General features: G+C 44.1%; 4 protein-coding genes across 5 annotated transcripts in view; 1 reads left to right on the top strand and 3 right to left on the bottom strand.

Moving 5' to 3' along the window:
* Positions 1 to 6,674, top strand: part of clcn6 (chloride channel 6) — a 20,826-nt gene extending 14,152 nt beyond the window's left edge. For both annotated transcript variants that reach the window (XM_062540532.1, XM_062540531.1), the window contains 5 exons: positions 205 to 362; positions 1,776 to 1,932; positions 2,026 to 2,133; positions 2,709 to 2,834; positions 3,220 to 6,674. In XM_062540532.1, the coding sequence (XP_062396516.1) occupies positions 205 to 362; positions 1,776 to 1,932; positions 2,026 to 2,133; positions 2,709 to 2,834; positions 3,220 to 3,300 (630 nt within the window). In that variant the 3' untranslated portion in view covers positions 3,301 to 6,674. The remainder of the gene's footprint in view (positions 1 to 204; positions 363 to 1,775; positions 1,933 to 2,025; positions 2,134 to 2,708; positions 2,835 to 3,219) is intronic.
* A 3,451-nt stretch (positions 6,675 to 10,125) lies between these two features.
* Positions 10,126 to 13,650, bottom strand: nppa (natriuretic peptide A). The gene is made up of 3 exons (XM_062540530.1): positions 13,484 to 13,650; positions 11,647 to 11,962; positions 10,126 to 10,379 (listed from the first exon to the last, which is right to left on the bottom strand). Exons 1-3 carry the CDS (start codon positions 13,595 to 13,597, stop codon positions 10,375 to 10,377), a joined length of 435 nt encoding a protein of 144 aa, XP_062396514.1. The 5' UTR covers positions 13,598 to 13,650; the 3' UTR covers positions 10,126 to 10,374.
* A 1,848-nt stretch (positions 13,651 to 15,498) lies between these two features.
* On the bottom strand, positions 15,499 to 16,554 carry nppb (natriuretic peptide B). The gene is made up of 3 exons (XM_062540529.1): positions 16,316 to 16,554; positions 15,853 to 16,162; positions 15,499 to 15,746 (listed from the first exon to the last, which is right to left on the bottom strand). Exons 1-3 carry the CDS (start codon positions 16,433 to 16,435, stop codon positions 15,733 to 15,735), a joined length of 444 nt encoding a protein of 147 aa, XP_062396513.1. The 5' UTR covers positions 16,436 to 16,554; the 3' UTR covers positions 15,499 to 15,732.
* Positions 16,555 to 19,687: 3,133 nt separating this feature from the next.
* nppal (natriuretic peptide A-like) lies at positions 19,688 to 20,891 on the bottom strand. The gene is made up of 3 exons (XM_062540528.1): positions 20,736 to 20,891; positions 20,246 to 20,559; positions 19,688 to 19,999 (listed from the first exon to the last, which is right to left on the bottom strand). The coding sequence occupies exons 1-2, from the start codon at positions 20,817 to 20,819 to the stop codon at positions 20,254 to 20,256; spliced, it is 390 nt and encodes a 129-aa protein (XP_062396512.1). The 5' UTR covers positions 20,820 to 20,891; the 3' UTR covers positions 19,688 to 19,999; positions 20,246 to 20,253.
* Positions 20,892 to 23,407: the final 2,516 nt, after the last annotated feature.

Below are 23,407 nucleotides of genomic sequence, written 5' to 3'. Positions count from 1 at the left end.
GGAGTGATGCACGACCATTCAAAAACATGACTGGTTTTCTAAAGATACAAAGCTTAATGCTAATCAGTGAAATGTCCTTTTAAACAAATGTATTTTTTGTGTGGTGTGTATTAATTACATGTTTTCTCTTTCACTGTCTCTGTCCTTTGTGTGTGTGTGTGCGTGTGTGTGTGTGCGTGTGTGTGTGTGTGTGTGTGTGAACAGAAAACCAGTGTGTTGACACGGGCGGGCGAGCAGAGGCGGCGTTGCCAGTCGATGAAGTCCTACCCATCCAGCGAACTCCGCAATGTGTGTGATGATCAGGTGCCGGTGGAGCCAACAGAGGAGGGCCAGGACATACTGCAGCAGATGCTGGAGAGGAGGTAACACACACACACACACACACACACACACACACACACACACACTGTTTCCATCACACACTTGCGCCGCTCACGCACACACACACAGACAGACGCACACAAACACAAAAACACACTCACACACAAACACACAGTTTCCATCACACGCTTGTGCTCGTTCACACACACACACACACACACACACACACACACACACACAGGCCCACACCAACACAAAAAACACACACACACAAACACACTGTTTCCATCACATGCTTGCACACACACTCACACACACACACACACGCGCACACACACACTCTGTCTCTCTTCTACTCCCACACAAACTCCTCTGCCTGTCCACCCCTGACCCCCATAATGCGTGTCCTCCATCAGCCAGAGTTCTCTCTCTCTCTCTCTCTCTCTCTCTCTCCCTCTCTAGCTCTCTCTCTCTCTCTCTTTCCCTCCAGGGTCCCCGTTCATCACTCTCATCACCTCTAAACTTTTACTCTGTCCTTCTCAGACTAATGCTCTGTCTGTTAGTTTGTGAGGGTGGGTGGGTGGAGTAGGAGTGGAGCCAACCAACTATGGACTACAGACTGCATCCCTTTAGATTATGTTTATTTTTTGATTAAATTGATCTTCAGTCATGCATGTGTCAAAATGCATTGTGAGAATTGAAGTTCAGACCACAGTAGATGGTGATTGCCTGGTCCTGTACCTGTAACTGTAATTGTATAACTCATAACGTGCACATCTGACTGTTGTGCAAAGACACGTTCTTTCCCTTGCTGTCGTCCTTATCAGAGTAGAGATGGGTTCTCCATTGGGATGTTGCCGTACTTTAGAAAACTCATCTGAATGTGATGTGATGAATGTAACGTTCTCTGGCACCGTGCCTGATTTCAGACATGTACCAGACTGTTTAAAACTTGAAAATGAATAATACCGGCTGCAAAAATGTCTGGTAACTTTACTAACTTCAAGCATGGAAATGTTCCTTGCTTTAAGTCATGCCTCCATAATGCTATACCCCACACACTATACCTCACCCGATGACATGGCCTAATGTATACTTAGGTTAAATGTGGCCGTGGCTCAGGAGCTAGAGGAGTCGTCCAGTAACTGGAAGGTTGCTGGATTGAACCCAACTCCTCCCCTGTCGAAGTGTCCTTGAGCAAGACACTTAAGCCCTGTGCTCCCGATGAGCAGGTTGGCATCTTGCATGGCAGCCTCCGCCATCAGTGTGTGTGAATGGGTGAATGTGAGGCATGATGTGTAAAGCGCTTTGGGTGCTGGTAGAAGCCGATAAAAGGCAGTCTATTTACCTTTACCATTTAAATGCATCATAGCTATTGAGGTCTACATCATATCAGAGAACAATGATCCGTCTCAGTGCTTGAGTGCTCATGTGACTGTTATGATTTCCCACAGGCACATGCCCTACCCCAACCTGTACCCAGATCAGTCTCCGAGCGAGGACTGGACCATGGAGGAGCGCTTCCGACCTTTGACCTTTCACGGCCTCATCCTGCGATCGCAGCTCGTCAACCTGCTCATCCGTGGAGTGTGTTACGCTGAGAACCAGTCGGTCAGTTTGTGTTTGTTTGTGTGTGTGTGTGTGTGTGTGTTAATCCCAGAGCGCTCCCTCAATCATAAGTGTGTCCCTTCTCTCTCCCTGTAGAGTGCCTCTCAGCCACGTCTCTCCTTCGCTGAGATGACGGAAGATTACCCACGATTCCCTGACATCCATGACCTGGACCTGGCTCTGCTCAATCCCCGGATGATTGTGGTGGGTTAACACACACACACACACACACACACACACACACACACATTCACACACAAATGTATTCTCACCCCATCACACTCTCATACATACATATTCATGCTTGAGTATATCTCTTAAGTAGGTCACAAGTTGAAGTGTCACCTGAAACACCTGTCTGTTTGTGTAACGGCATATAGAGCTATTTCTGTATATGTGTGTGTGTGTGTGTACAGTATATTTGTGTGTGTTTAAATCATTCAGTGTGTATGTGTGTGTGCACATTTGTTTTTAAATCATTCAGTGTGTGTGTGTGTGTGTGTGCGCAGTTGTGTTTAAAGCATTCTGTGTGTGTGTGGTGTGTGTGTGTGTGTGTGTGTGTGTGTGTGTGTGTGTGTGTGTGTGTGCTGAGGATCTCAGTGTTATTATTGTAAACCGACTGACCCCTTGAGAATATCCCTCCGTGTCTCAGTTCAGTGTTACTCCACAGTGCTAAATCCATCCTCACGTGCTGGAGTGAGTTAATGTTTGTGTCCTGAAGGCCAGAGAGGGTTCAACTGTGTGTTCTTTCTGTATTTCTTTGTTTTGGTTCAACACAGGATGTCACGCCGTATATGAACCCCAGCCCCTACACGGTCTCGCCCAACACACACGTGTCTCAGGTGTTTAACCTCTTCCGCACCATGGGACTCAGACACCTACCTGTGGTCAACGCCGTCGGAGAGGTACGATACCACACACACACACACACACACTCTACCCCACACTTTGGGCGTTTCTCAATACAAACTATGTTAAAGAACGGTCTCCTGTTTTTGAACGTTAATACTCGAGACGTTAAGATTGGGAATCCAGACTCCAGATCGGGAGTGCGTCGGCATGACATTGAGTTTTGTTACAAAAATAATTGATGTCTGGCTTCAGCAGTGGATGTTTGTTTACACATACACACACACACACAAATGCAACTCTGGTCATAGTTTTGTTCGTTATGACTCAATGTAGGACTTCAATGTGTGTGTGTGTGTGTGTGTGTGTGTGTGTGTGTGTGTGTGTGTGTGTGTGTGTATTTGTGTGTGTTTGTGTGTGTGTGTATTCTCTCTACTTCAGATTGTGGGTATCATCACGAGACACAACCTCACACACGAGTACCTGGTGGCCAAACTCCGGCAACATTACATCACCATCTGAAGGGAGGAGCCATCCTTCTGCGGCTACACTGATTGGACTGCCCTCGGCCCAAACCCCTCCCACCAGCCCAGCACGCCATCCATGGGTCGACCACGTCCACTCCCCTCCTGTCCGTTCCTGGCACAACATGGCACTGACCAGTTAGTGCCTCACCACACACACACACATGCGCACACACACACACACACACACACACACACACACACACACACACACACACACACACACACATGCACACACACAAAAAAACCCCGGGGATTTGTGTCTGACAGACAGGGCTTGAAGTGTGTGTCTCTCTTTCCCCACCCTTTGTCCAACTGGAACTGGAGCAGCAGTGGGGTTGATCTCGGACACTACGTATGTATGTATGTACATGTACACACGCAACCCTGCGGCTCGGTTTGCTTTACCCTTCTCACTGCAGCACTTTTGTTCTGTCCTTTATCGTGTCCACTTCCGTCTGATTATCCATGTGATTTTTAATAGCCGTTGAAGCGTGTATGTGTGTGTACAGTAAGCATTTGCACTACAGACTGAACGAAACCACTGACGTCTCTGGACAAAACGACGAGGAAGAGGAGGAAGATGAAGAGGATGGTGACGTCCATGGCGCATCTCATGATTTAAGGGGACCTGTCTCTTATCTGGACTTCAATCTGACGTTCTGTGAAGCAACGTGAACGGCATCATTTTAGCTTTGGATGTGGAGAATGCCAGAAGATTTGAACAACTTGGAGACAAAAATGGGGAATTGGACGAGTCAATTACGACTAAATATTGGCATTGTATTTTAATTTTGCTCTATTTAAGTGGCTTTGGTTTCTGCGTTGAAAGCAGCTGATGCTTCACTTGTTAGTGAGCAGAAAAGGGATTTGAGAACAGGGATATTCCACAAGTCACTTGAACATCAACTTCATGGACATGGACCATGAAGCCTAGTAGATATCAGGGTTTGCCTCACTAGTTTCTCCCACTACACTAACTGACCATTTTAGATTCTTGCCACTAGTTGCGCTTTTTACCGTTTTAGTTGAGAGTTGAAGCGTCAGTCAGTAGCGATCGCTTCACTAACCAGCACAGAATTATATAAAGCTGCATGTATAACACTGTTTAGAGGAAGGACTCCAGGTTAGAATGGTGCAGGTTGGGTCATTCAAACCTATATGCAAATCCTCATGCACAAAGCTCAAATGTGAATGCAGGAGAAACCAAAACACAGATTCAATATGAAGCCATTTGATAATGGAATACCAATCATTTGGAGTTCAACCATATCTATATTGGCGCAGTTAAAGTCTGCCTCCAAAGACAAGGATTTTGACGGCCATCTTGAGAATATGAGCTCTCAGTCTTGTTGTTGAACATTGGCGATGGCCTTTGCTAGATTAGGTTGTAAATTAGGAATAACCTATTGTGTAAGACTCTGATTACAGAATAACTGACAAATCATGTCAAATATGTAGCCACAGGTACAACCCAAGATATATGAATTGCATTACACAAAGCCACATTATTCAGGCATAAGCAGTTAGTGATGTGTATTGTAGAGTAGACGTAAGGCAGATTTTGGTGCCCAAAGGGGACTAAAGGCAGTGCTGCTCAGTGTAGATATTATGAGACGGCAGAAACAAAACTCTTGATGAACAATGATGGCACATATGTATACATCACTCTGGCATTCCTATGTGTTGGTTTTGTTTTGTGTTTTATATCGTTTTATTTAAGAGATTATGTCCACTGTAAAACATTTTGCATTTTATCTGCTGCAGCTAACATGTGAACTATTGAAAGTGCTTTATGAGTATGTGAACATTCCTGTTTATTTTATTGTATCATAATTTCAAGCAAATGTGTTCTCATGGAGGATATTATGTTGTGTAGCCATAACTATTCTGTTTTTATTCATGTATGTTTTTAACGGTGTGTCTGGCCCATGATGTCTCTGTGCGGTTGCACAGGTTCTGTATTTCATCTGACAGCTCCAGGCCCGATCAGAGCCGGAGATGTGTTCAAATTGGCAAAGCGAGCGTTAGGGTACATTTGCAGACATTAGCTTTGCTTGTCACTAGTGGTTGACTGGGATTTAGCAGACGCTTTTATCCAAGGCGACGCGAACTCGCAATTGCGGATTCAGGAATCAAGTGACTGTTGCTCCATCACGTAGCACACACCACTTTGCCACCAGTGGTCTGAAGATGTAGTTTTCTGCAAACATACAGCACATGGACACTGGTTGACCGTTGAAATGGAATAATTTGGAATGTATACAAACACATTTCAAATTTAACAGTTCAAATAAATGTGTTTGCCATTCTAGTCCAGAGCTGAGTCCTGATTCAGAGTCAGATTTAGTCCAGTTCTAGTCCAGATCCATTCCTGAGTCAGATCTAGTCTGGCTCAATGTCTGCACAGAGGCATCATGGTCATGACAGAGGCCTGGTAAGGGTGTGTGTGTGTGTATGTGTGTGTGCATGCGTGTGTGTGTGTGTGTGTGTGTGTGTGTGTGTGTGTGTGTGTGTGTGTGCGTGTGTGTATCGCCTCGCGCCACTTCAGTCATCTCACGGTAGTAGTTGTTCAGTGACGCTTACAAGGAACACACCCCTATGCAGACTGCCGCGTTCATGACAAACTGGTTAATTATCACGCATTCCTACAGCACAGCACACATGTGCTCAGAGCAGGAGAATGTGCTGAAAGGCAATGGCTAACATTTGGCCCAGATACGGCCCAGACCATCAGATAAGGGAAACAAGGTTTCAGCATGACCCTGCTCTCAGCATACAGTGTTCTGCTGTGAAGTGTGTGTGTGTGTGTGTGTGTGTGTGTGTGTGTGTGAGAGAGAGAGAGAAAGACAGACACAGAGAGAGAGAGTGGGAGAGACTGACACTGTTATCTTGTCAAGATAAGTTTGTGCCAGCTGTGTAACTGTCCATATGTATCTGACTCCAGAACAAAGGCAGAGAAAGATAGTGTTTTTGTGTGTAGAGGGACGTACCACTTTGCCAAATGACAATGTGTGTGTATGAGGAGAATGGACCAGAGTATGGACATTGAGGAAGAGTGTGTGTGTGAGAGAGAGAGAGATAGAGAGAGAGTTATTAGTGAGTAATTGAGAGTTTGCAGGACAGTGAGACTGTGATAGTCCTGGGCTATGTTATAGCAGCTTTGCAGCTTTTGTTTTAACGGGGGCCATTTTAGGTCTTGTTGACCATGTGTGGGTGGGACTGGCCTCTGGGGTGGGTGTGGTCACATGTGTGTGGGTGTGTCCTGGGAAGACCTGTTGATGTTGGTGGTCCCAGGGTCATAGAGACCCCCATCCTGTGCCTTGACCCTCTCCCTCCTCAATAAAGACCCCTCTGTGTCCATCGAGCTGTCCAGCTGGTCTGACTGATTTTCTGGAATGAATGGATACAATGATGGATGAAGGCCAGGTGAATTTTGATTGATAGAGAACACAATTTAAACTAACATGGCAGGTGAAAAGAACACACAAGCCTAACTATGTAATGTGTGTGTGTGTGTGTGTATGTGTTATTCTTTGTTGCCATGTCCTGCTCTCGTCTAGATCCTGCACCCTTCACTGTCTCTGGCCTGGTGTGTGTGTGTGTGTGTGTGTGTGTGGCCTAATGCGTTCTGATGTGACGGATCTGCTCGACTCCAGAAGCTGCAGATCACGTCACACCATCTCTGCCACCTCTCCCTCCCTTCTCTCCACTCCCTTTTTTTCTCTCATCTGTCTCTCTTCATCCCTCTTTCTTCCACCTCTTCATGTGTCTTACATTGTTAACTATTCTCCCTGTGATGACCTCTCCCAAATGTGTGCAGAATTGTGTTGTGTGGTGTTGAATTTTCCTCAGATTGGTCTTTTTGTCTGTTTTCTAGAAGCTGTTTCTAAATGGAACCCCTTGGTTCAGTGTGACAAGCATCAAAAGTTCTGCTGACATGTGTTCTATATCAGACTAATGAGTATGAATTGTTCGGGACTCTGCCTGTCTTTTCGCTTTTCACTATTCTCTGGTGTGTGTGTGTGTGTGTGTGTGTCTGTGTGTGTGTGATGCAGGCCAGCGGGTCATAATTGACGCAGAGAAACAAGAGCGGACGTGTGTGTTGTTGTGTGACGGGCTGGATGGTAAGTGTGTGTGATGCCCAAAGGAAGCCAATTCATTCCAACTGTCACTATGCATTCACTGCTGGGGTCCATCACCTGTGTCAGGCCAGCTCCAGTCTGCTTTTATTTCCATTTTTTGAACACAAAGCACATGCTTGTCAGTTCAGTATTTTTTGTATATCACTTACACTTCAATTAGCTGACATGCTAACTGCTTGTTAGTGTTTTGAGAACCTCAGAAGATTAGTGTAACTCCTTCACATACAGTGAACTTCTTTTGAAGAGACTGACAATGTCCCCACCACTGTTTGGCAATTGAAGGGCTTATTTTATCCTTACTGGAGCAAAAGCTGTATATCTCCCTTGTTACTTTGTAATACAGAGTAATATCTCTAATGTGTAAAAGCACGTTAAAGAGGACATAGAATGGATGAATCGAATATTGTACTGTGGTCTCTGACGTCACAATAGTATATATTCAACTTTGATTCATAAAACTTAAACTCAATTGCAATTTTACAAGCCCAATTAAAACCTTATATTTAGGCTGGGTATTGAAATGATCTGTTTGACTAAATGGCACCCTCTTTGGCAACCCCTATTGAACTTCAATGGCTTTGCGATATTTGACATCACAAGTAGGCTTTGTTCTAATTCGCCCATTTTTTAGTGGCTACTTTTAAGTTCAAGATTTTTGTACGAAGGAGGGCACAACCATGCCTCATGTTCATGATAGCTCTCTGGTTATGCAGAACCTCTCCTAATTCATCAAAACCAAGACAAAAATTATTTCCATTCTATGTCACCTTTAACAATACACCTTTTACATCAGAGAGAGAGAGAGAAGGTAGCAAGCAGACAACTTCCAAAGAAACAATGATCATATCTGTGTCCATCACTCACAGCCTCTCACACCTCCACGTGTGGCTCAGACACCTTGGATGTTGTGTGAGTGGGAGAGGAAGTGCGTGTGTGCGTGTGTACGTGTGTGCGTGTGCGCGTGTGTGTGTGTGTGTGCAGAGAGCCATGTGGTGAGATTCAGACTGGAGACATGCTTTGTTCTGTGGTGAGAGAACCCCCTCTCTTTATGAGGACATAGCCAGCATGTGTCTCTGACTGAATCTGGGCACCTGAGATGCACTACTGACAGCTCACTTCAGTCTTTGCTGAGAGCACAACAGAGATGGTATCTAGCTTCTTGCCAGCAGTCTGGCTCAGTAATAGCTACTGTATATGATGGTGTGTCCAGGCTTAATTGGCACAGAGAACCATACTGGGGACATCTCTCTGTACAAATAGAATTATTTTTGCACACCTCTGTATTGTAGTACTATTCCCACCTATGTAAAGATAGTGCAGTTGTTATTAGCTCTCCTAACTATATTAGTTGTAGTAGCCAATACAGTTTTAGTTTTACTGAAGCACTGTACTATTCCGAAGTAGAATATTTGCAACAATTTGCCATGCCAGCCTATATGTTGTCTACTGGCATCTATCTATTGTATTTTGAAAGATGACCTACTGTATACTGCATTTCAGTGTTCATTTTCCTACAATGTAGTAAATAGCTTGTTGTATATGAAAATAGTCATCAAAATGACAAAGGTCATAGCCTACTTCCTCTTGTGTCTAACCAGTGCAGATGCCCTTATAGGAGACAGGCACAAGCCCCAGCCCTGTAGCCATGCAGCTGCTACAGATCACTAGCAACCCGTAATCCCTGCCTGTGACACTGGGGATATGATGAGCCATCGCCGGAACAACGGGGTGGCGGGCAGGTGACAGGTCCGCTATCGATGAGTCCTCGACACTAATTAGCCTGTGCTTCCAGGGGCCGCCTCTGGTCAGGACCCTGTAACACTGTGTCGCCGCCACCAGCAGAATTCAGCATGTCTCTTGGCTCATAGACACCACACCGCACCACGCTGCCTCCCACCTGACAGCGTGTGAGATTTTGATGAGGTAAGCTCCGTGATGTGCGTGGAAAAAAAAAATCAGGTGACTTTTTAATGACGTTGGTTTGAACAAGGCAGTTTTAAGTTTTAACATGAGGAGGTGTGTGTGTGTGTGTGTGTGTGTGTGTGTGTGTGTGTGTGTGTGTGTGTGTGTGTGTGTGTGTGTGTGTGTGTGTGTGTGTGTGTGTGTGTGGTGTGTGGTGTGTGGTGTGTGGTGTGTGGTGTGTGGTGTGTGGTGTGTGGTGTGTGGTGTGTGGTGTGTGTGTGTGTGTGTGTGTGTGTGTACTGGCTGGAGATGCATGCCCTTAATAGAGCTTGATTCAGGACAGGTGTTTAAAAAGACTTCACTAATAAGCCTCAGAGGGTAACTGTAGTGTGTGTCTCTCTCTCTCTTTCTCTTTCTCTCTCTCACACACAGTTACTCACCACATACAGTATGTACATACACACATTTCTATACTCAAATGTAAAGCTTTTTGGGGCATCAGCGTACATCAGTGTGTTCTTTTTGAAGGTGAGCTCAGTGCCTATGAAGCACTCCCAGGAGCCAGGAGGGTCAGCCCATCGCATCACTGGACATTTCAGGTCAGTGGTGGACAGTAAAAGTTTGATCCGACCATTTAGTAAACCAGCTCATCCCAATTAGCAAAAGGTAGATCAGATCATTAATGATATCACCTGTGTTAAGTGCACAGGTAGATAGAATATATGGCAGGACTTTCACTTTCTGGGACCTTGAAGTACAACACAGCTCCCAGTGACCAGTGTTTTCCATGTTTATTTGTCAGGAAAGGGTGAGCATACAGAACAGAAACATGCTTCAACAAGACTCTAGAGACACAACAGGGGAAGCAATCTCCACCCCTCATTTTCCATACTGACAGTCCAGTACAGTATGAAATAAGACAAAAAAAACTGTTGAACCACAACACTGGGGTGCCATTTGTGTTGTTGTTTATTGATGAAGCTGATTTCATATAAGCAGAATCCAGAGTCATCATGGCCATGTCCTCAACCTAAGCAGAAACAAAAACAGAAAGAAAACATACATGAGAACTTATGCAAGGGGCGTAATGAGTGAAGTGATACAACTTCTGAATTAATCAAACTACTTCATGTATTCAGGGTTGATGTGGCATTCTCTTTTTCTGACAAAATGATAGTTTGGATATTTTAAAAGCATTTACATGAAACTTATGTTGCTGCTGGAGGCTAGAAGGTAATGATCCACGATATTCTTTTTTCTGTGCTTCATTTAAGCTACATGGTGATTGAGTGTAATGCATTGTCTACTTTTAACAGATATGCCCTCCTCAGTCTGGTGGCTTCACTTCCTTTGGCATATGACATTTGATTGAGTACAACTATACATTAGACATGGTTTCCTTTAAAGAGCGCATCGTTTATTGAAGATGCTTTATATTTAAATAAGGCGCCTGCACAGTATTAAATGTATACATTCATGAAAAGCTTTCCAGCTCGTCATCAGGATGCTCCGACAGGAGACCTCAACTGAGTTTCAGCTCCTCTGTCAGTGACAGTTCAGTGCGCCTCTCCTGTATTATACTGCACTGTAAGACTATGCACAGAAAGCCACCCACTAACATGAGAGGTGTCATTGTAAGCTACCGCCACTGGTACCCCATAAGGTGCTTCTCAACATGCCACCTCGATCCTCGAGGGGCGTTCCCACTGATCTATAACTAGCACTGGATAGACTATCCCATTGTTTTCGCCCCATCATTCTTTATGTAGATCAGTGAGGATCGAGACCCGAGGAGCAAGGGAGGACATATAAAAGCCCAAATGAGAGGGACCCATAGGCAGCATGTACTGACTGTTTGGTGCCTGGGGTCCTGATTCAGCTGAGATGAGAGTACCAACTCAGGACCTCGTTATTCCAGATTCAATAAGGACTCCATGGAAGTTGAGACTAGGCTGGCCTGGCTTGTGTGTTGGTTGGAAGGTCACTCTCTCTCTCTCCACAGCTCCACAGACAGGACCCCTCTAGGCCTCTCGTTATCAGCTGTGTACTGCTGTATGTAAGTGTGAAGTGTGATGTCAGCCACCATCTCGATGGGTTAATAACTGAGATATGCTTAACACTCTCAACAGTATTTTCTTTTTCTTCCTGAATCGTAGATTTTGTAGGAGGACAGATGCTTCTGTGAGTGTGTGCACGCGCGTTGTGATTCAGTGAGTAGTTGAGTAAATCTAGACTCCGATAGTAAGAGTTGCATTGGGGCCACTGAGGCTTTGTGGTGGTGTCGTGTCGTGTGGTACCTCGGCTTGTGTTGCAGCCCAGTCCACTGGAGGTTCCGATCCGGTCCAGTCTGCCGCCGAAGCAGGCAGAGAAGCTCTTGCTCCGGGCCATCATGAGGAGGTCCTGCAGCCGGTTCCTCTGGTCCTTGACAGTCTGCACATTCTGGGCGGGTTCCTCTGGCAGGCCTGCGTCCTCGGGCTGAGCCCTGGGACTTTCCTGCTGCCCTGCCCAGTCCTGGGCCACCTGTCCAGGGTCAGCCTCTGGGCTCAGCTCCTCGTAGTCTGGTCCCTCTGCTTCCACCTGTGCCAAGGTGTCCTCCAGCTGCTGTAGAAGAGTCTGGACCACCACAGACAAAAACCACACACACGTTAGACAACCCACCACAGACAAACACCGCACACACACATTAGACAACCCACCACAGCCAAAAACCACACACACATTAAACAGCAGAGACTCAGGTAGGACAGGGAAAACACATGGCACAGAGTAGCTTTCACTTTTAAGAGGTGTGCAATGTTGCTGTCATTAATAGAAATCTTTCTGTAATTCTGAATAACAGACAATCCTTCCTGTATAGTTTTTTTGTGGCTGATTGTTTTAGCAGTTATTATATTTTACCTTTTAGGATCAAAGACTGCCTGCAGACCTGACACTGTGAAATAGTTTTGCATACTTTAACATTCATTTGGGAGTAGACGCATTTCTCTGTGTGTCTCTCTCACACGGTCTCTCTCTTTGTTTCTTGATCTCTATCCTTATCTGTGTGTGTGTGTGTGTGTGTGTGTGTGTGTGTGTGATCAATCTTGTGGCAGACAAAGTAAGAAAGAAAAAAAGGAAATCACACTCAGGTTCCTTTTAGTCTTCAGTAAATGACAGAGAACTCAGAAGTCAGCACCACTTTACTGAAACCTTTATCACATGGAAGTCCACTGAGAGTCATAAATCCCCTAAGTGTGTCTCCCACACCAACCAGAAGTGAGTATTTGATCTTAGCTAAAAGCTTTAGTTCACACAACCAACAGTAGTGGCTTGAGTTTTTAGTGCATTGTAAGACGTATGACCACATCCTCTTGATTGAGTTCTGTTGCTGTGACGTCCTGTGTTTATTAATTGTGAGCCGGGCTTTTGAAAGATAAATATTTAGGTTATTATTACCTTGGCTCCCTCTGTCCCTGTTTCATATCTAGATGTGGTCGCTGGCTCGTAATTAAAGACGTTTTTTATTGATTTCTTTCGCTGCGGTAAACAAGGTAATATCCTCTTCTGATCCTTCTCTTCCAGTCTTAATTAACAACTTTGTTTGGTCTTGGATAACACGGGTTGTGTACTGACTGATTTGACAATGAAATCTATTCCCCTCATCTGCTCACTGGAATATGAAGATTTTAACATCACAGCTCTCAAGTGGAGAGAGCCTGACCTTTATCAGTAGAATGGTGTAAGCATTTTCTTCTTCTTCATACTATTCACTTCTTCATGCTATTCACCGTTGTCTTTCTCTTCATTTTCTTCCGTTTTTAGAATCTTTCTCTGAGGCGCTCTCTTTCTCTTTCTCTTTCTCGTCTCCTCTGTCTATCTTTCAGTGGGTTGGCCTTTCTTTACTTGTTTTGGCTAGATGTCCTTCCTAAATATCATACAGGATAATGCCAGCCTCATTCCCTCCGCAGCTGTTTTGATCCCACACACACACACACACACACAATCACCACCACCACAACCACCTCCTCTATGCTCCCTTAGCCTCTCTGTCACACGCCAGCAATGTCTCCTCCATCATCCAGACCTCCACTTTCTCTGTGTCTCTATCATTCTCTATCTCCCCCCATAGTCCCCGATGAAAGGAGTCTCCCCTACCTTTAGTTTAGCCAGGTTGTTGGCAGGGGACGGTCTGCTCAGGAAGTGAGCCATCACAAGCATCTGTTGACAAAGCAGAATCAGGATTCCCGATAAAACTATTAGCCGGACCATGGTTAGTGTCTCTCCCCGTCGCCGCTGTTGCCCCGTGTCTCACACTCTCTGGGCCGTCGTTTGCCCCGCGGGGGGCTTTTATAGCGTAACCACGGACACTCGTTTGTCCACTGTGTCATCTTTTCAGTGAGTGTCTGAAGAGCATTCTGGCACCTTTCTCTGATAAGAGCAGTGGAAGATTTCCTTTTTAAGTGGCCCATCAGGAGGTTTGTGTGTGTGTTTCAGTGTCTGTGTGTGTGTGTGTGTGTGTGTGTGTGTGTGTGTGTGTGTGTGTGTGTGTGAGCGTGAGCGTGTGTGTGTTTCCGCGTGTGTCTGTGTGAGTGTGTGTGTGTGTGTGTGTGTTTTTAGAGTTGCTGTCGTGACGGCCCAGACACAAACACCAGCATTGTGACCCCACGATCAGTCTTGAGAGGTGAGCTCACTCTCCCTCTCACTCCTAACACGAATACCTCCCATTCCCCACATACCCAAACCTGCACAAGGCTCAAGGGCTATCTTCACCCCAAACTAAACATAGCACACTGCCTTACAATCATGTGAGTCTAATTATAGTTCCTGGAACCATTGCAGACTATAATTGGTTTCAGGTATTGCTGATCGTCCTATTGCTTTTGGTCTGCTCCATCACAGAGATTAGTAGAGGTTTGCTAATTTTTAATCTAGAGATTATGCAAGTGATTACGCTAATAGCACAGCCCCACCTTCATAGCCAGACTATCGTTCCACTAAAACTCAACCCCACCATTATAACGTAATTATTATTCTAGTCATCTGCTGTTAAACTTAATAAATATCTGTGTAATGTATGAATGCTGTATACTGTATACTGTGTGAATGAGTATAAAGTGGTTCACAATGTGAAAGTCCATAAATGCTCCCGAAAACATGCATCACTCAGCCTTTTAGACAATCATGTAAAAATAGCATCAGTCTGCTTCATGCAGTGTTGCTGTTAGGCTAATAATACACTGCAATACTATTTGGGGCACTGCTAATAGGCCACAGTAGTATGTGACATGTATTAAACACATCATCCTCAGTTCACCTCAAATCCATTACTGCTATGCTGATGATGTTTATTGATCATTGATCCAAATGGTGTCTGGTATATGAGAATAAGAATGTTATACAACAAACACAGAGTCAGCAGTAGTTGTGTTGAGTTGGTGTCACCCTTGCTTCCACCAGCTTTCCCCCTCTGATCTGTCCCATGTGTCGGACATCTGTCGCTTTGTGGTGGACATTCTAAATGCATTCAAATGCATGTATTCACTGGCCGCCTGACTAGCCTAGGATGAATTCTCAAAGTACACCCCTGACTCACTGCTGCTACGGTTTCAAGTTATCCGTTCTGCATGAGAAAGCATAGTTTTGAGCTCACTATACTGTGATTGTGAGACTGTTGGGTGAGATGGCGTATGTTACATTCTATGGGAATGGTAAACTATTCGATTTTAAGTTTTATGGTACTTTCTTCATTTGCTTACTTTCTGACTGCGCAAACAACAAACCAGTGAACCTAACTGTGTGCTTGTGACAAACGGTATCTCCGTGATGGCCTTATCGGCAGCTTCGCTGTCCGTGGTCCTGAAATCCCAGCTGCGATGATAGCCACGAGAAAACTTCCTGTTGTCGCACCCTGTTGTTATTTTACTCTTTAACTACTTCTACTTACTATTCTTTTTAAGTCAGACGTCAGTGTTAAGGCGTGTATGACTATTATAAGATTATCAACTCCGTATGGTACAGGTTTAGCTCCTTAGTAAAGTTGCAGCTTGCGAATCGCCTGCAAAGTTTATAGATGTTTCTGATATCATTACTGAACATGGCCAGCACCTCATGAATATCTCTTGTCAGTATAATAATAGATGGAAATATTAGAACAAAGCAGTCAGTGAAGATTTTTTATAAGTTGTAAACATTTATTGAATTGTTCATTCTGACCCATAACAAGTGCTGTAAAGTAAATACAGTAAAATAAAACAATCAGTTCATAGACACACATAAGCCTGGGCATATATAAGAAGATCACAACTTCAGTTCAATAAATATCAAAATAAATATGTATAAATATGAATGCAATTCCAATTCATGATATGTAATGGCGTATCGCTTCCAGTTTCTCCATTAAGACTTCATCTTCTCCGATCTGCAAATGTGAAAGAGCATAGAAAACAATAAGATGTGATAAATATCTGACAATGCCATGTCTATCATATTATGTATGTAGGCCTGTTGGATGTCCGTTAACTTACTTTTGCGTCCAACAGTGTTGCATCCCAGTGAAGTCATAGAACCGATCCTGTCCATGCGTCTCCCGAAGCATGCAGAGTATCTCTTTGAAGAGTCGTTACGGACGGCCTTCAGGTCGCGGGCCGAAAGAAACTCTTTCACGTCAGCCAGACTCAGTCTAGGATGCTGGGCACTCTGAGGCTGTGTGTAGTCCTCTTCTTCGGGTAGCGACATGTCTTCCAAAGGCACGTCCGCATCCCTCTGCGCAGAGTCGCCATCAGAGGCAGCTGGTCTTTGTTCAGGGATAGAGTCCTCCAATTGGCGAAGAAGAACCTGTTGCAGAAAAATAACTCGTTAGGTATAGCGCAATATTGCACTTACATCCATCCCCGAGAACAGAGTAACAGTATTGGGCATGCTGGCTGTCATGGTACTTTCTTTCACATGATCCCCCGATATGCAGACGCTGGTAAATGCAAGCCTTACCTTTAAGATGTCCACATCTTCACTGGATAAGGTCTCACTGGGCACCACTGGGTGCCCACTCAGCAGGTGCAAGTTCAGGAACGCAAGAAGGAGAGTAATTGGAATGTTGAAAAGCTGCATTTTCTCTGTATGCTGTTATCTTAAAGACCCGTAGACTCTTCTGTAGTCCTGCTGTATGCAGTAGTAGTAGTAGTAGTAGTAGTAGTAGCAGCAGCTGTATTGCTTGTGGTAATGCCCGTTTTGTGGTTTTCTCTATGCCTATGATTTGCGAGGCCACTGTCTTTTATACTGAAAAGTCTGACACGCATAGCTATGCGAGGAATGGAAGCTGCATACCGACACCTCATAGCGATAAAGGGCCCTGTCGGAAATACGTCCTTATTAAGCTTTGTCTTCAGTGATAAGACGCATACCTATGACATCGTCATCCCTGTACTCCTCACGGCCGCTATTACGGGTATAGCGTACGTTTTACTCTGACAAGGTGTGCGTTATGTGGCTGGCGCCGCTTCTCTTGGATCAGGGGACGTACGCGTCAGGCGCCACAGCACAGCGCAGCAGAAATGGAAAGCAGGGAAGTGCATGGACATTTTGCGCACAATATCTGTACTCCAAGGATTTGATTTCAACATGATCGTGACTGCATGACTCATGACTTCACTCTTTACTTATGCGTTTAGGATATCCAGGGCTAGACAAGTTGTAGAGATTGTTGAAATCGTGTTGGAATTCGCTCCGTATGTGTAAAGTGATGCAGTTTCCCGGTAAGGTCGATAACGGACCTAAGAATAACTATTCCGAACTCTGTGAATAGGGAATCACTTAGCAGTTAGGTCATTCTTTTTTGGCTCCGTGCCTGGTGAAGGATTCCGCGGTCCCTTCCGTGGACAGAGATAACATAATTAAATTATTCCTTCACTGTTCATTCCCATCAGCTCAAAAAGCTGGGGGAGGATATGCAGCTATGTCTTTGATTGATTAGAAGAAGAAGAAAAAACATGTTATGGGTGGGATGCAATTTCCGTCCTGCTACAAGCACTCTAGAGAGTCTGATCAAATTGACAAACGAAATATCTATTGTGCCAGCATTGTTTCCAATTGCTCTATGTCGCTTTGGGCCTTACATCCTGCAACTAAATGGATAGGTCTAACTCAATACATTTGCGCATACAACACCACCTCCGCCTGATGATGTATTCGGTTTTCCCACGCAGTCAATGTACGTGTTCCATTCTCCAAACCATAATTAATGGTATTTTGCTATGATTTGCCATTTTAAAAATCCAAATAGCTGGTCATTTGTGGGTTTAATAGACTGTTGTAGTTCACATGGTTGTGTTATTATTGACATGTTGCAGTAATGCAGAGAAAACTATCTATTAATCAATGCGTTAAAGATGCTATTTTTTTATGACACGCACTTAGTCGGTGGTGTAATAGTTCGTATCCACATGCAAACAACAATATAAAAATGGATCAGACTCACAATAGGCCTACTTTATCACGTTTTATTGCTTAGGAATGTACTTAAGGCCCACACAGCAGAGACAGGTGAAACATAAGTGTACAAAGAAAAAAATAAACACATAACAAAATGTTTTTAAACTGACAATACAAACAATGATTTTATGATTCGCTCATTTTATTAGCCACATCATAAATGTTTTAGGATGTAAACATCAACAGCTAAAAATTGTGTGTGGGTAAGGGGATATAGGAGCTGTGGTAGCTGGGGTGGCAGATGAAACCACATGTGATAGAGGATGTGTTCAGTCCAGCCAGTGAGAGATCAAATGACCAGAATCCTGCTCATTTTCTGAATATCCGCTTCACGTTCCCTGAAACACAGACATTAAGAACAGCATGGACAGAATACCAAGACATGTTCACACAGAGTACAGAATAGTACAGACCTTCATATCAATTGTGGCTGATTATAAAGGCTATCGTCAGGGTTTTTTGGCGCTGATGTAGCATATCCTTCTAGATACTGGGCCACAAGTGCCGTGCGTAAAGATGTCATTACGCAATCATCAATTACGCATTTAAATTGTAATTTGAAGGCTACTCAGCATGATGTTAATGCTTTTGGAATACCGATGTGAGTGAAATCTGTCGTTGGTGAATTTAGGCACGAATAGCATTTACCCAATTTCACGGTGTTGCATCCAAGACCACTCCATGTGCCAATCCTGTCGATTCGTCTACCAAAGCAGTTGCTGGATTTGGCCGCTCTGGAAAGGTCTAGCAGCCTAGAAATCGCTGCGCCAACAGTAGGCAATCTGCTGGGTGCATCCACTACCAGCGAGCCCTCCTCTGTCTGTAGGTTTCGAGCCGCGTCTTCGGCGCTGTCAAATCGTTGGGTATCACCTGTTATCTCGCTCTCCGTGAGCTGCTCATGCAGCACTTTGATTAAGTCCTTAGAAAATAAAATATTTTTCACTCGATTATGTTCACAAGGTGACATATAGTTCACTTGAAACCTGAATGTTATATAATCAACAATAAATAATAAGACCGTTTGGTTTGGTTTTCAGGGCACACATTGGAGATCTCCATCACTGGCTGTGACTTTGAGGTATCTGCACGCTGGGATGACAGACCTCTCTGCCTCTCACCTTCAGAGTGTCCAGCTCTTGGGATTGGTCTCTCCTGTCCACGGGGCTGCATCGCACACAGACCTGTGCTACGACCAGGAGAAGACATCCAGCAGAGATGAGACACTTGGCCATTGCGTTAATCCTTGCGCTTGTGCTACGGTGTGTGAGGTGCGTGCGAGCTCCGCCGGTGGGGTTTGTAATGAATGTGAGAGCTTATGATTATGATTTATATACCGTTCACTCTCGGCTTTATCTCTTTCACTCCTCGTAGTGTCAGAGATGAGCATGGCATGCCGACACCTGTTAGTGATGAGTGCTGGAAGTGTCGGCTCAGGAAGAACATCCTTTACAGAAGCAGCACACTGAGCATGATTGAGTGTGCCCTGCTATTTGAACTAGCTGCTAGGCGATGGGATACCGGGCATTTTTGTAATTTGCTCGTGTTTCATATAAGGAGTCAAGCCATTGCTCATGTTTCATATCAGCTCAAACGGGTCGAATGGTGTTCGTGGAGTTTGTAAAGTGAGCTAACAGATTTATCAAGGCTTTGGGGATGTTCAGTAACGGTTCACATGTCCTCGGCTCAAGCATCCTGTGCCAGAAAGAAATACACCGCTAAAATCATTTAATGAAACAGTCCTTCTGAGTTGCCGATTATTAATTTATTTGATGAATTGTGTACATCTACGTCAAATCTATGAAGTTAATTTAATTGCAGGTTAGGCCTATATCAGAGTGGTATCTCTGCCTGATTGTAGAACAATGCAAAAAATAAGTAGAAGAGTTTTTATTATGCAAAATATGTATTTTACTGCGATACAGTCAATTCCAGGACTACAGGTCTCAGCAATGAAATAAATAAATAGATAAATAGATACAACAGGTAACATCAGTAAATGTCATTAAAAAGTATGTACATCTCTAATGCCATTTAATACATTAAATGATATCTGAACAAAAAAATAACGGAAATTAAATACTCCAAAGAAAAGTTCATTGTAAACGCGCGTCCAATGCTCCACTTGGTCACTTAGTCCTTCTGCCCGAAGACTTCAAGTAATGGGCAAGTCCTTGCCATTAGAACCTTCAACAATGAAACAAGACACAGTCGTCGTCAGCAACACGTCCTTTATTGCCCACTCCAAGTCTTCTTATAAAATGTAACATTTCCTTAACTTGCAGTATTGCATTAAAAGTATGTTTACAGGAATAGAATGTAGGCCTATTCGTACAACCATTTTTTCACAAATTCGAATTAACACACTATGACACTACGTAATGCAATTTCGAATTTATCTCAAATAATCGGACTTATTAATATCTAACCTACCTTTTGGTTTAGCAACCCAAACCGCTAAAGGAGCCTATTCTCTCCAGACGCACGCCGAAGCAGCTGCGCAGTCCTCCCTTCTTGAACCGGCTCCAGGAGCGCTTGGACGTGGAGAGGATGTCGTTGAGGAGGCGTGCGAGCGCGTTCTCCTTGCCAGACATAGCGGTATCACCCTCTGCATTCTCCCAGGGATGCCCCGTTGCCCCCGCACCGAAATCGCTCCTTTCTGGGCTCAAATCCTTCCCATCCACCTCGGATTCATTCATGTCGAAGTACGGTCCCACTGCCTCGTCCTCCAGTAGCTGTTTCAGATTCTACAAGAGGGAAGATTAACAGAAGAAAGAAACAATGGATGAACAGTGCCTTTCAAACAAATCCTGAATGTCTTTACTCACTCTAAATTAATCTAAAGGAACCGAGAAGTAATTGAAATGTATAATCCCAAACATGCACAAACTGCATAAAAAGGGACAACTGTCCGTAAACTCACCTGCAAACTAGAAATCGGTTTAGCCCCAACAATATTCAAAATCAGAAGCGACGATAGGCAGAGAAGAGAGATGTTTGCAATCATGCTGATGTTGTTTGGTCGCGATGCTGTTGTGCGCAATTAGACGTCTGGTACGCTTCACCAAAACCCCCTTCCCAGGTGCGCTCTTATATACGCCCGGCTTTCGTCACCAAGGCTGGAGAAAATGATTAACTCCATGACTCAGGAGGCGAGAGAGTAAATCAGAAACATTACGCGTTTGACCAAGGAGCCCACCTCAATTGACCAGGTACTAAAACGGTGACGTGAAGGGGCTTCTCTACCCAATTGCGCTAAGTGGCGCGAATCAAGTGCAACTGCCTCTCCAAAACCAGCGTCTCGTGACCAGGTTGTCTCGAAACAGGGATGCTTCAGTAAAGTGGCAAGCTAGTGAGGATACAAATAACTATCTAACGGTAACCTGTCCGAGGCTAGTTTCAGCTAGTTAAATGTGGCGTTGCGCATCTCATGAATCTATTTTTCTTTCTGTTTACATTTAGCAACTTTTACTCAATCTTTAACTACCTTCTACATCACCAGGTTTAAGTGATCGTGAACTTCAGCCCCTGCGTTTGGATGTCACTGATATTCTATAAATGAATAATAACCGTGTCCTTTGGCGACAAACTACATAATTTGCACTATCATCCTCTCTGGCACTCTAGGTCAGTGCAGCACACTGTGATGCTTAGAAAAACTAGTTTGTGAAGGTGAACTTCTGGTGGTTGGACTAGAGGATCTCTTTTTTCACGTGTGTTTATTAGTCAATGATGCTTTCTGCTATTCACAACTCCACTTCTGTGTTTATGATTAATTTGATCATCAATCTAACATGAGAGGCCCATTGACCAGGAGGGAGAAAGAACGTCTGTATCTTTGAGAAAGGGAAAGAAACGTAAGATGAAAGGCATGTCTAGCCTATACACTGAGACGCTATGTAGAAACCTAGTTCTACAAAGAATGTAAAATTGGTGTCAATACTGAATTCAGCAAAAATAAAAGATTGTTTGTTTCCATGGAGACAAAAGTACATCACTCAAGATAAGAATAAGAGTTGCACCCTTGGGCTAGGTTCTATGAGGAAATTAATTTGCTGGAAAGTCAGGGAATGGTTTAGACAGTAGCCTCAGGTTGAATAACAATATCATTCCAACCACAATTAAGTAACACAATTCAGATGAAGACATAGGCCTGCATTTGATCTGTAGGCCTTCTGTTTTATATCAGTAAATTATCTTAAGGATATTACCTTAAGACTTCCATGTGGAAAGTCCCTGCAGTGACCCCTCACATAAGTGGAATGGTCTGTATGATTTGATCAGTAGGCCCAATTTCATGACAGTAGAATGAAATTCATTGTCCGAATGAAATTAATTTTTTAGCCGGTTTATCATTGGTCTGACTTTGGCCTGCTAGGAGGCCAAACACCTGCTAGAAATAAGCCCCCAGGCCTTCTGACAGGCTGTCTGAGGAAGCCATCTGGGACAGCCCTTTAGTTTCTGTCCTTTTTGTCCGGGGAGTGGACCATGCTTAACTCTTCTGACGTTTTTCGCTTAATCATTGTTTCTGGTACACCGTAAAGGCCATGAGCTCAATAGGGTTTGTTTTTTGCGGTCTACTACTTACTTGCTGCCACTCAGGCTATGAATTCACTGATTGTGTTTACACTGTGGGCTGCACGTCAGCACACAGTGCGTGGGTCAGTCGGAGCAGGCCAGGAGGAGGCGGTGGTCTGCCCCTCCCTTCCTCCGCCGCAGGCCTGTGCCAGGAGGTGACTCTGTGTGTGGGCTTCTACACCACACATTAGTGCCATGCCATTCCATACAGGCACTTCTGTTTGCTCTCAGTGAAAAGGCCAAAGCGACAGAGAAAGGCCACAAATGCCTTTAGCTCAGTAGACTTTTGCAAACTTTCTCGACTGCCACAGATTCAGTTCAGTGGTCACATATGATCATTTAACGTTTTTTCCAGTGCTGTTTTTATATGTAATTGGGCATAGGGGATGGCTATGCATAGAAATAACAAAAACCAAGAAATAACATAGCCTGGGCTGGTTACATCTAGAAACATGTGATTCAGTGAGAGGAGAATGAGCTGTTCAGAACTCTTCCCCTCATGATGTCAAGAAGGTGAGCTTGTTGAACAAAACCACCTCAATCTTGACTCTGCTCACGACTCAAGAACGAAAGTGTGGAAAATTGCTGTTGTCCTGCAAGCTTGGGACCTTTTAGCAAAATGTCGAAGCAAAGCCATCGTGCAATATGCTTGTGTTTGTAACTTGTCAATCATTATGAGGCTTTATGGATTGTTTATAAATGTGTTAACACATTTATAAACAATCCATAAAGCCTCATAATGATTGACAAGTTTACTTTTTACTTACTATTATAAAGTTTGTTACAAAATGATTTACTACACAGTCATGGCAGCACTCATGAAGCTGAAGGCCGTTATTGTATAAACCCTTACAGCTTGAACTATCACCCACCAGAAAGCTTCTTTTACCTCTTTAATGCTACAATTGTTATTGTAAAAGAATGATACTTAAAAGTGTAAAGGCTTATAATTCTAAAAGTAATACATTTTGTGAGCACATTCAATACAATGTATAACTACAGTATAAACCTATGTCA

The sequence above is a fragment of the Sardina pilchardus genome, chromosome 7 (genome assembly GCF_963854185.1).
Source record: "Sardina pilchardus chromosome 7, fSarPil1.1, whole genome shotgun sequence".
Classification (NCBI taxonomy): Eukaryota; Metazoa; Chordata; class Actinopteri; order Clupeiformes; family Clupeidae; genus Sardina; species Sardina pilchardus.
Note: the sequence above shows the minus strand (reverse complement) of the source record. Positions and strands in the feature narration are given on the sequence as shown.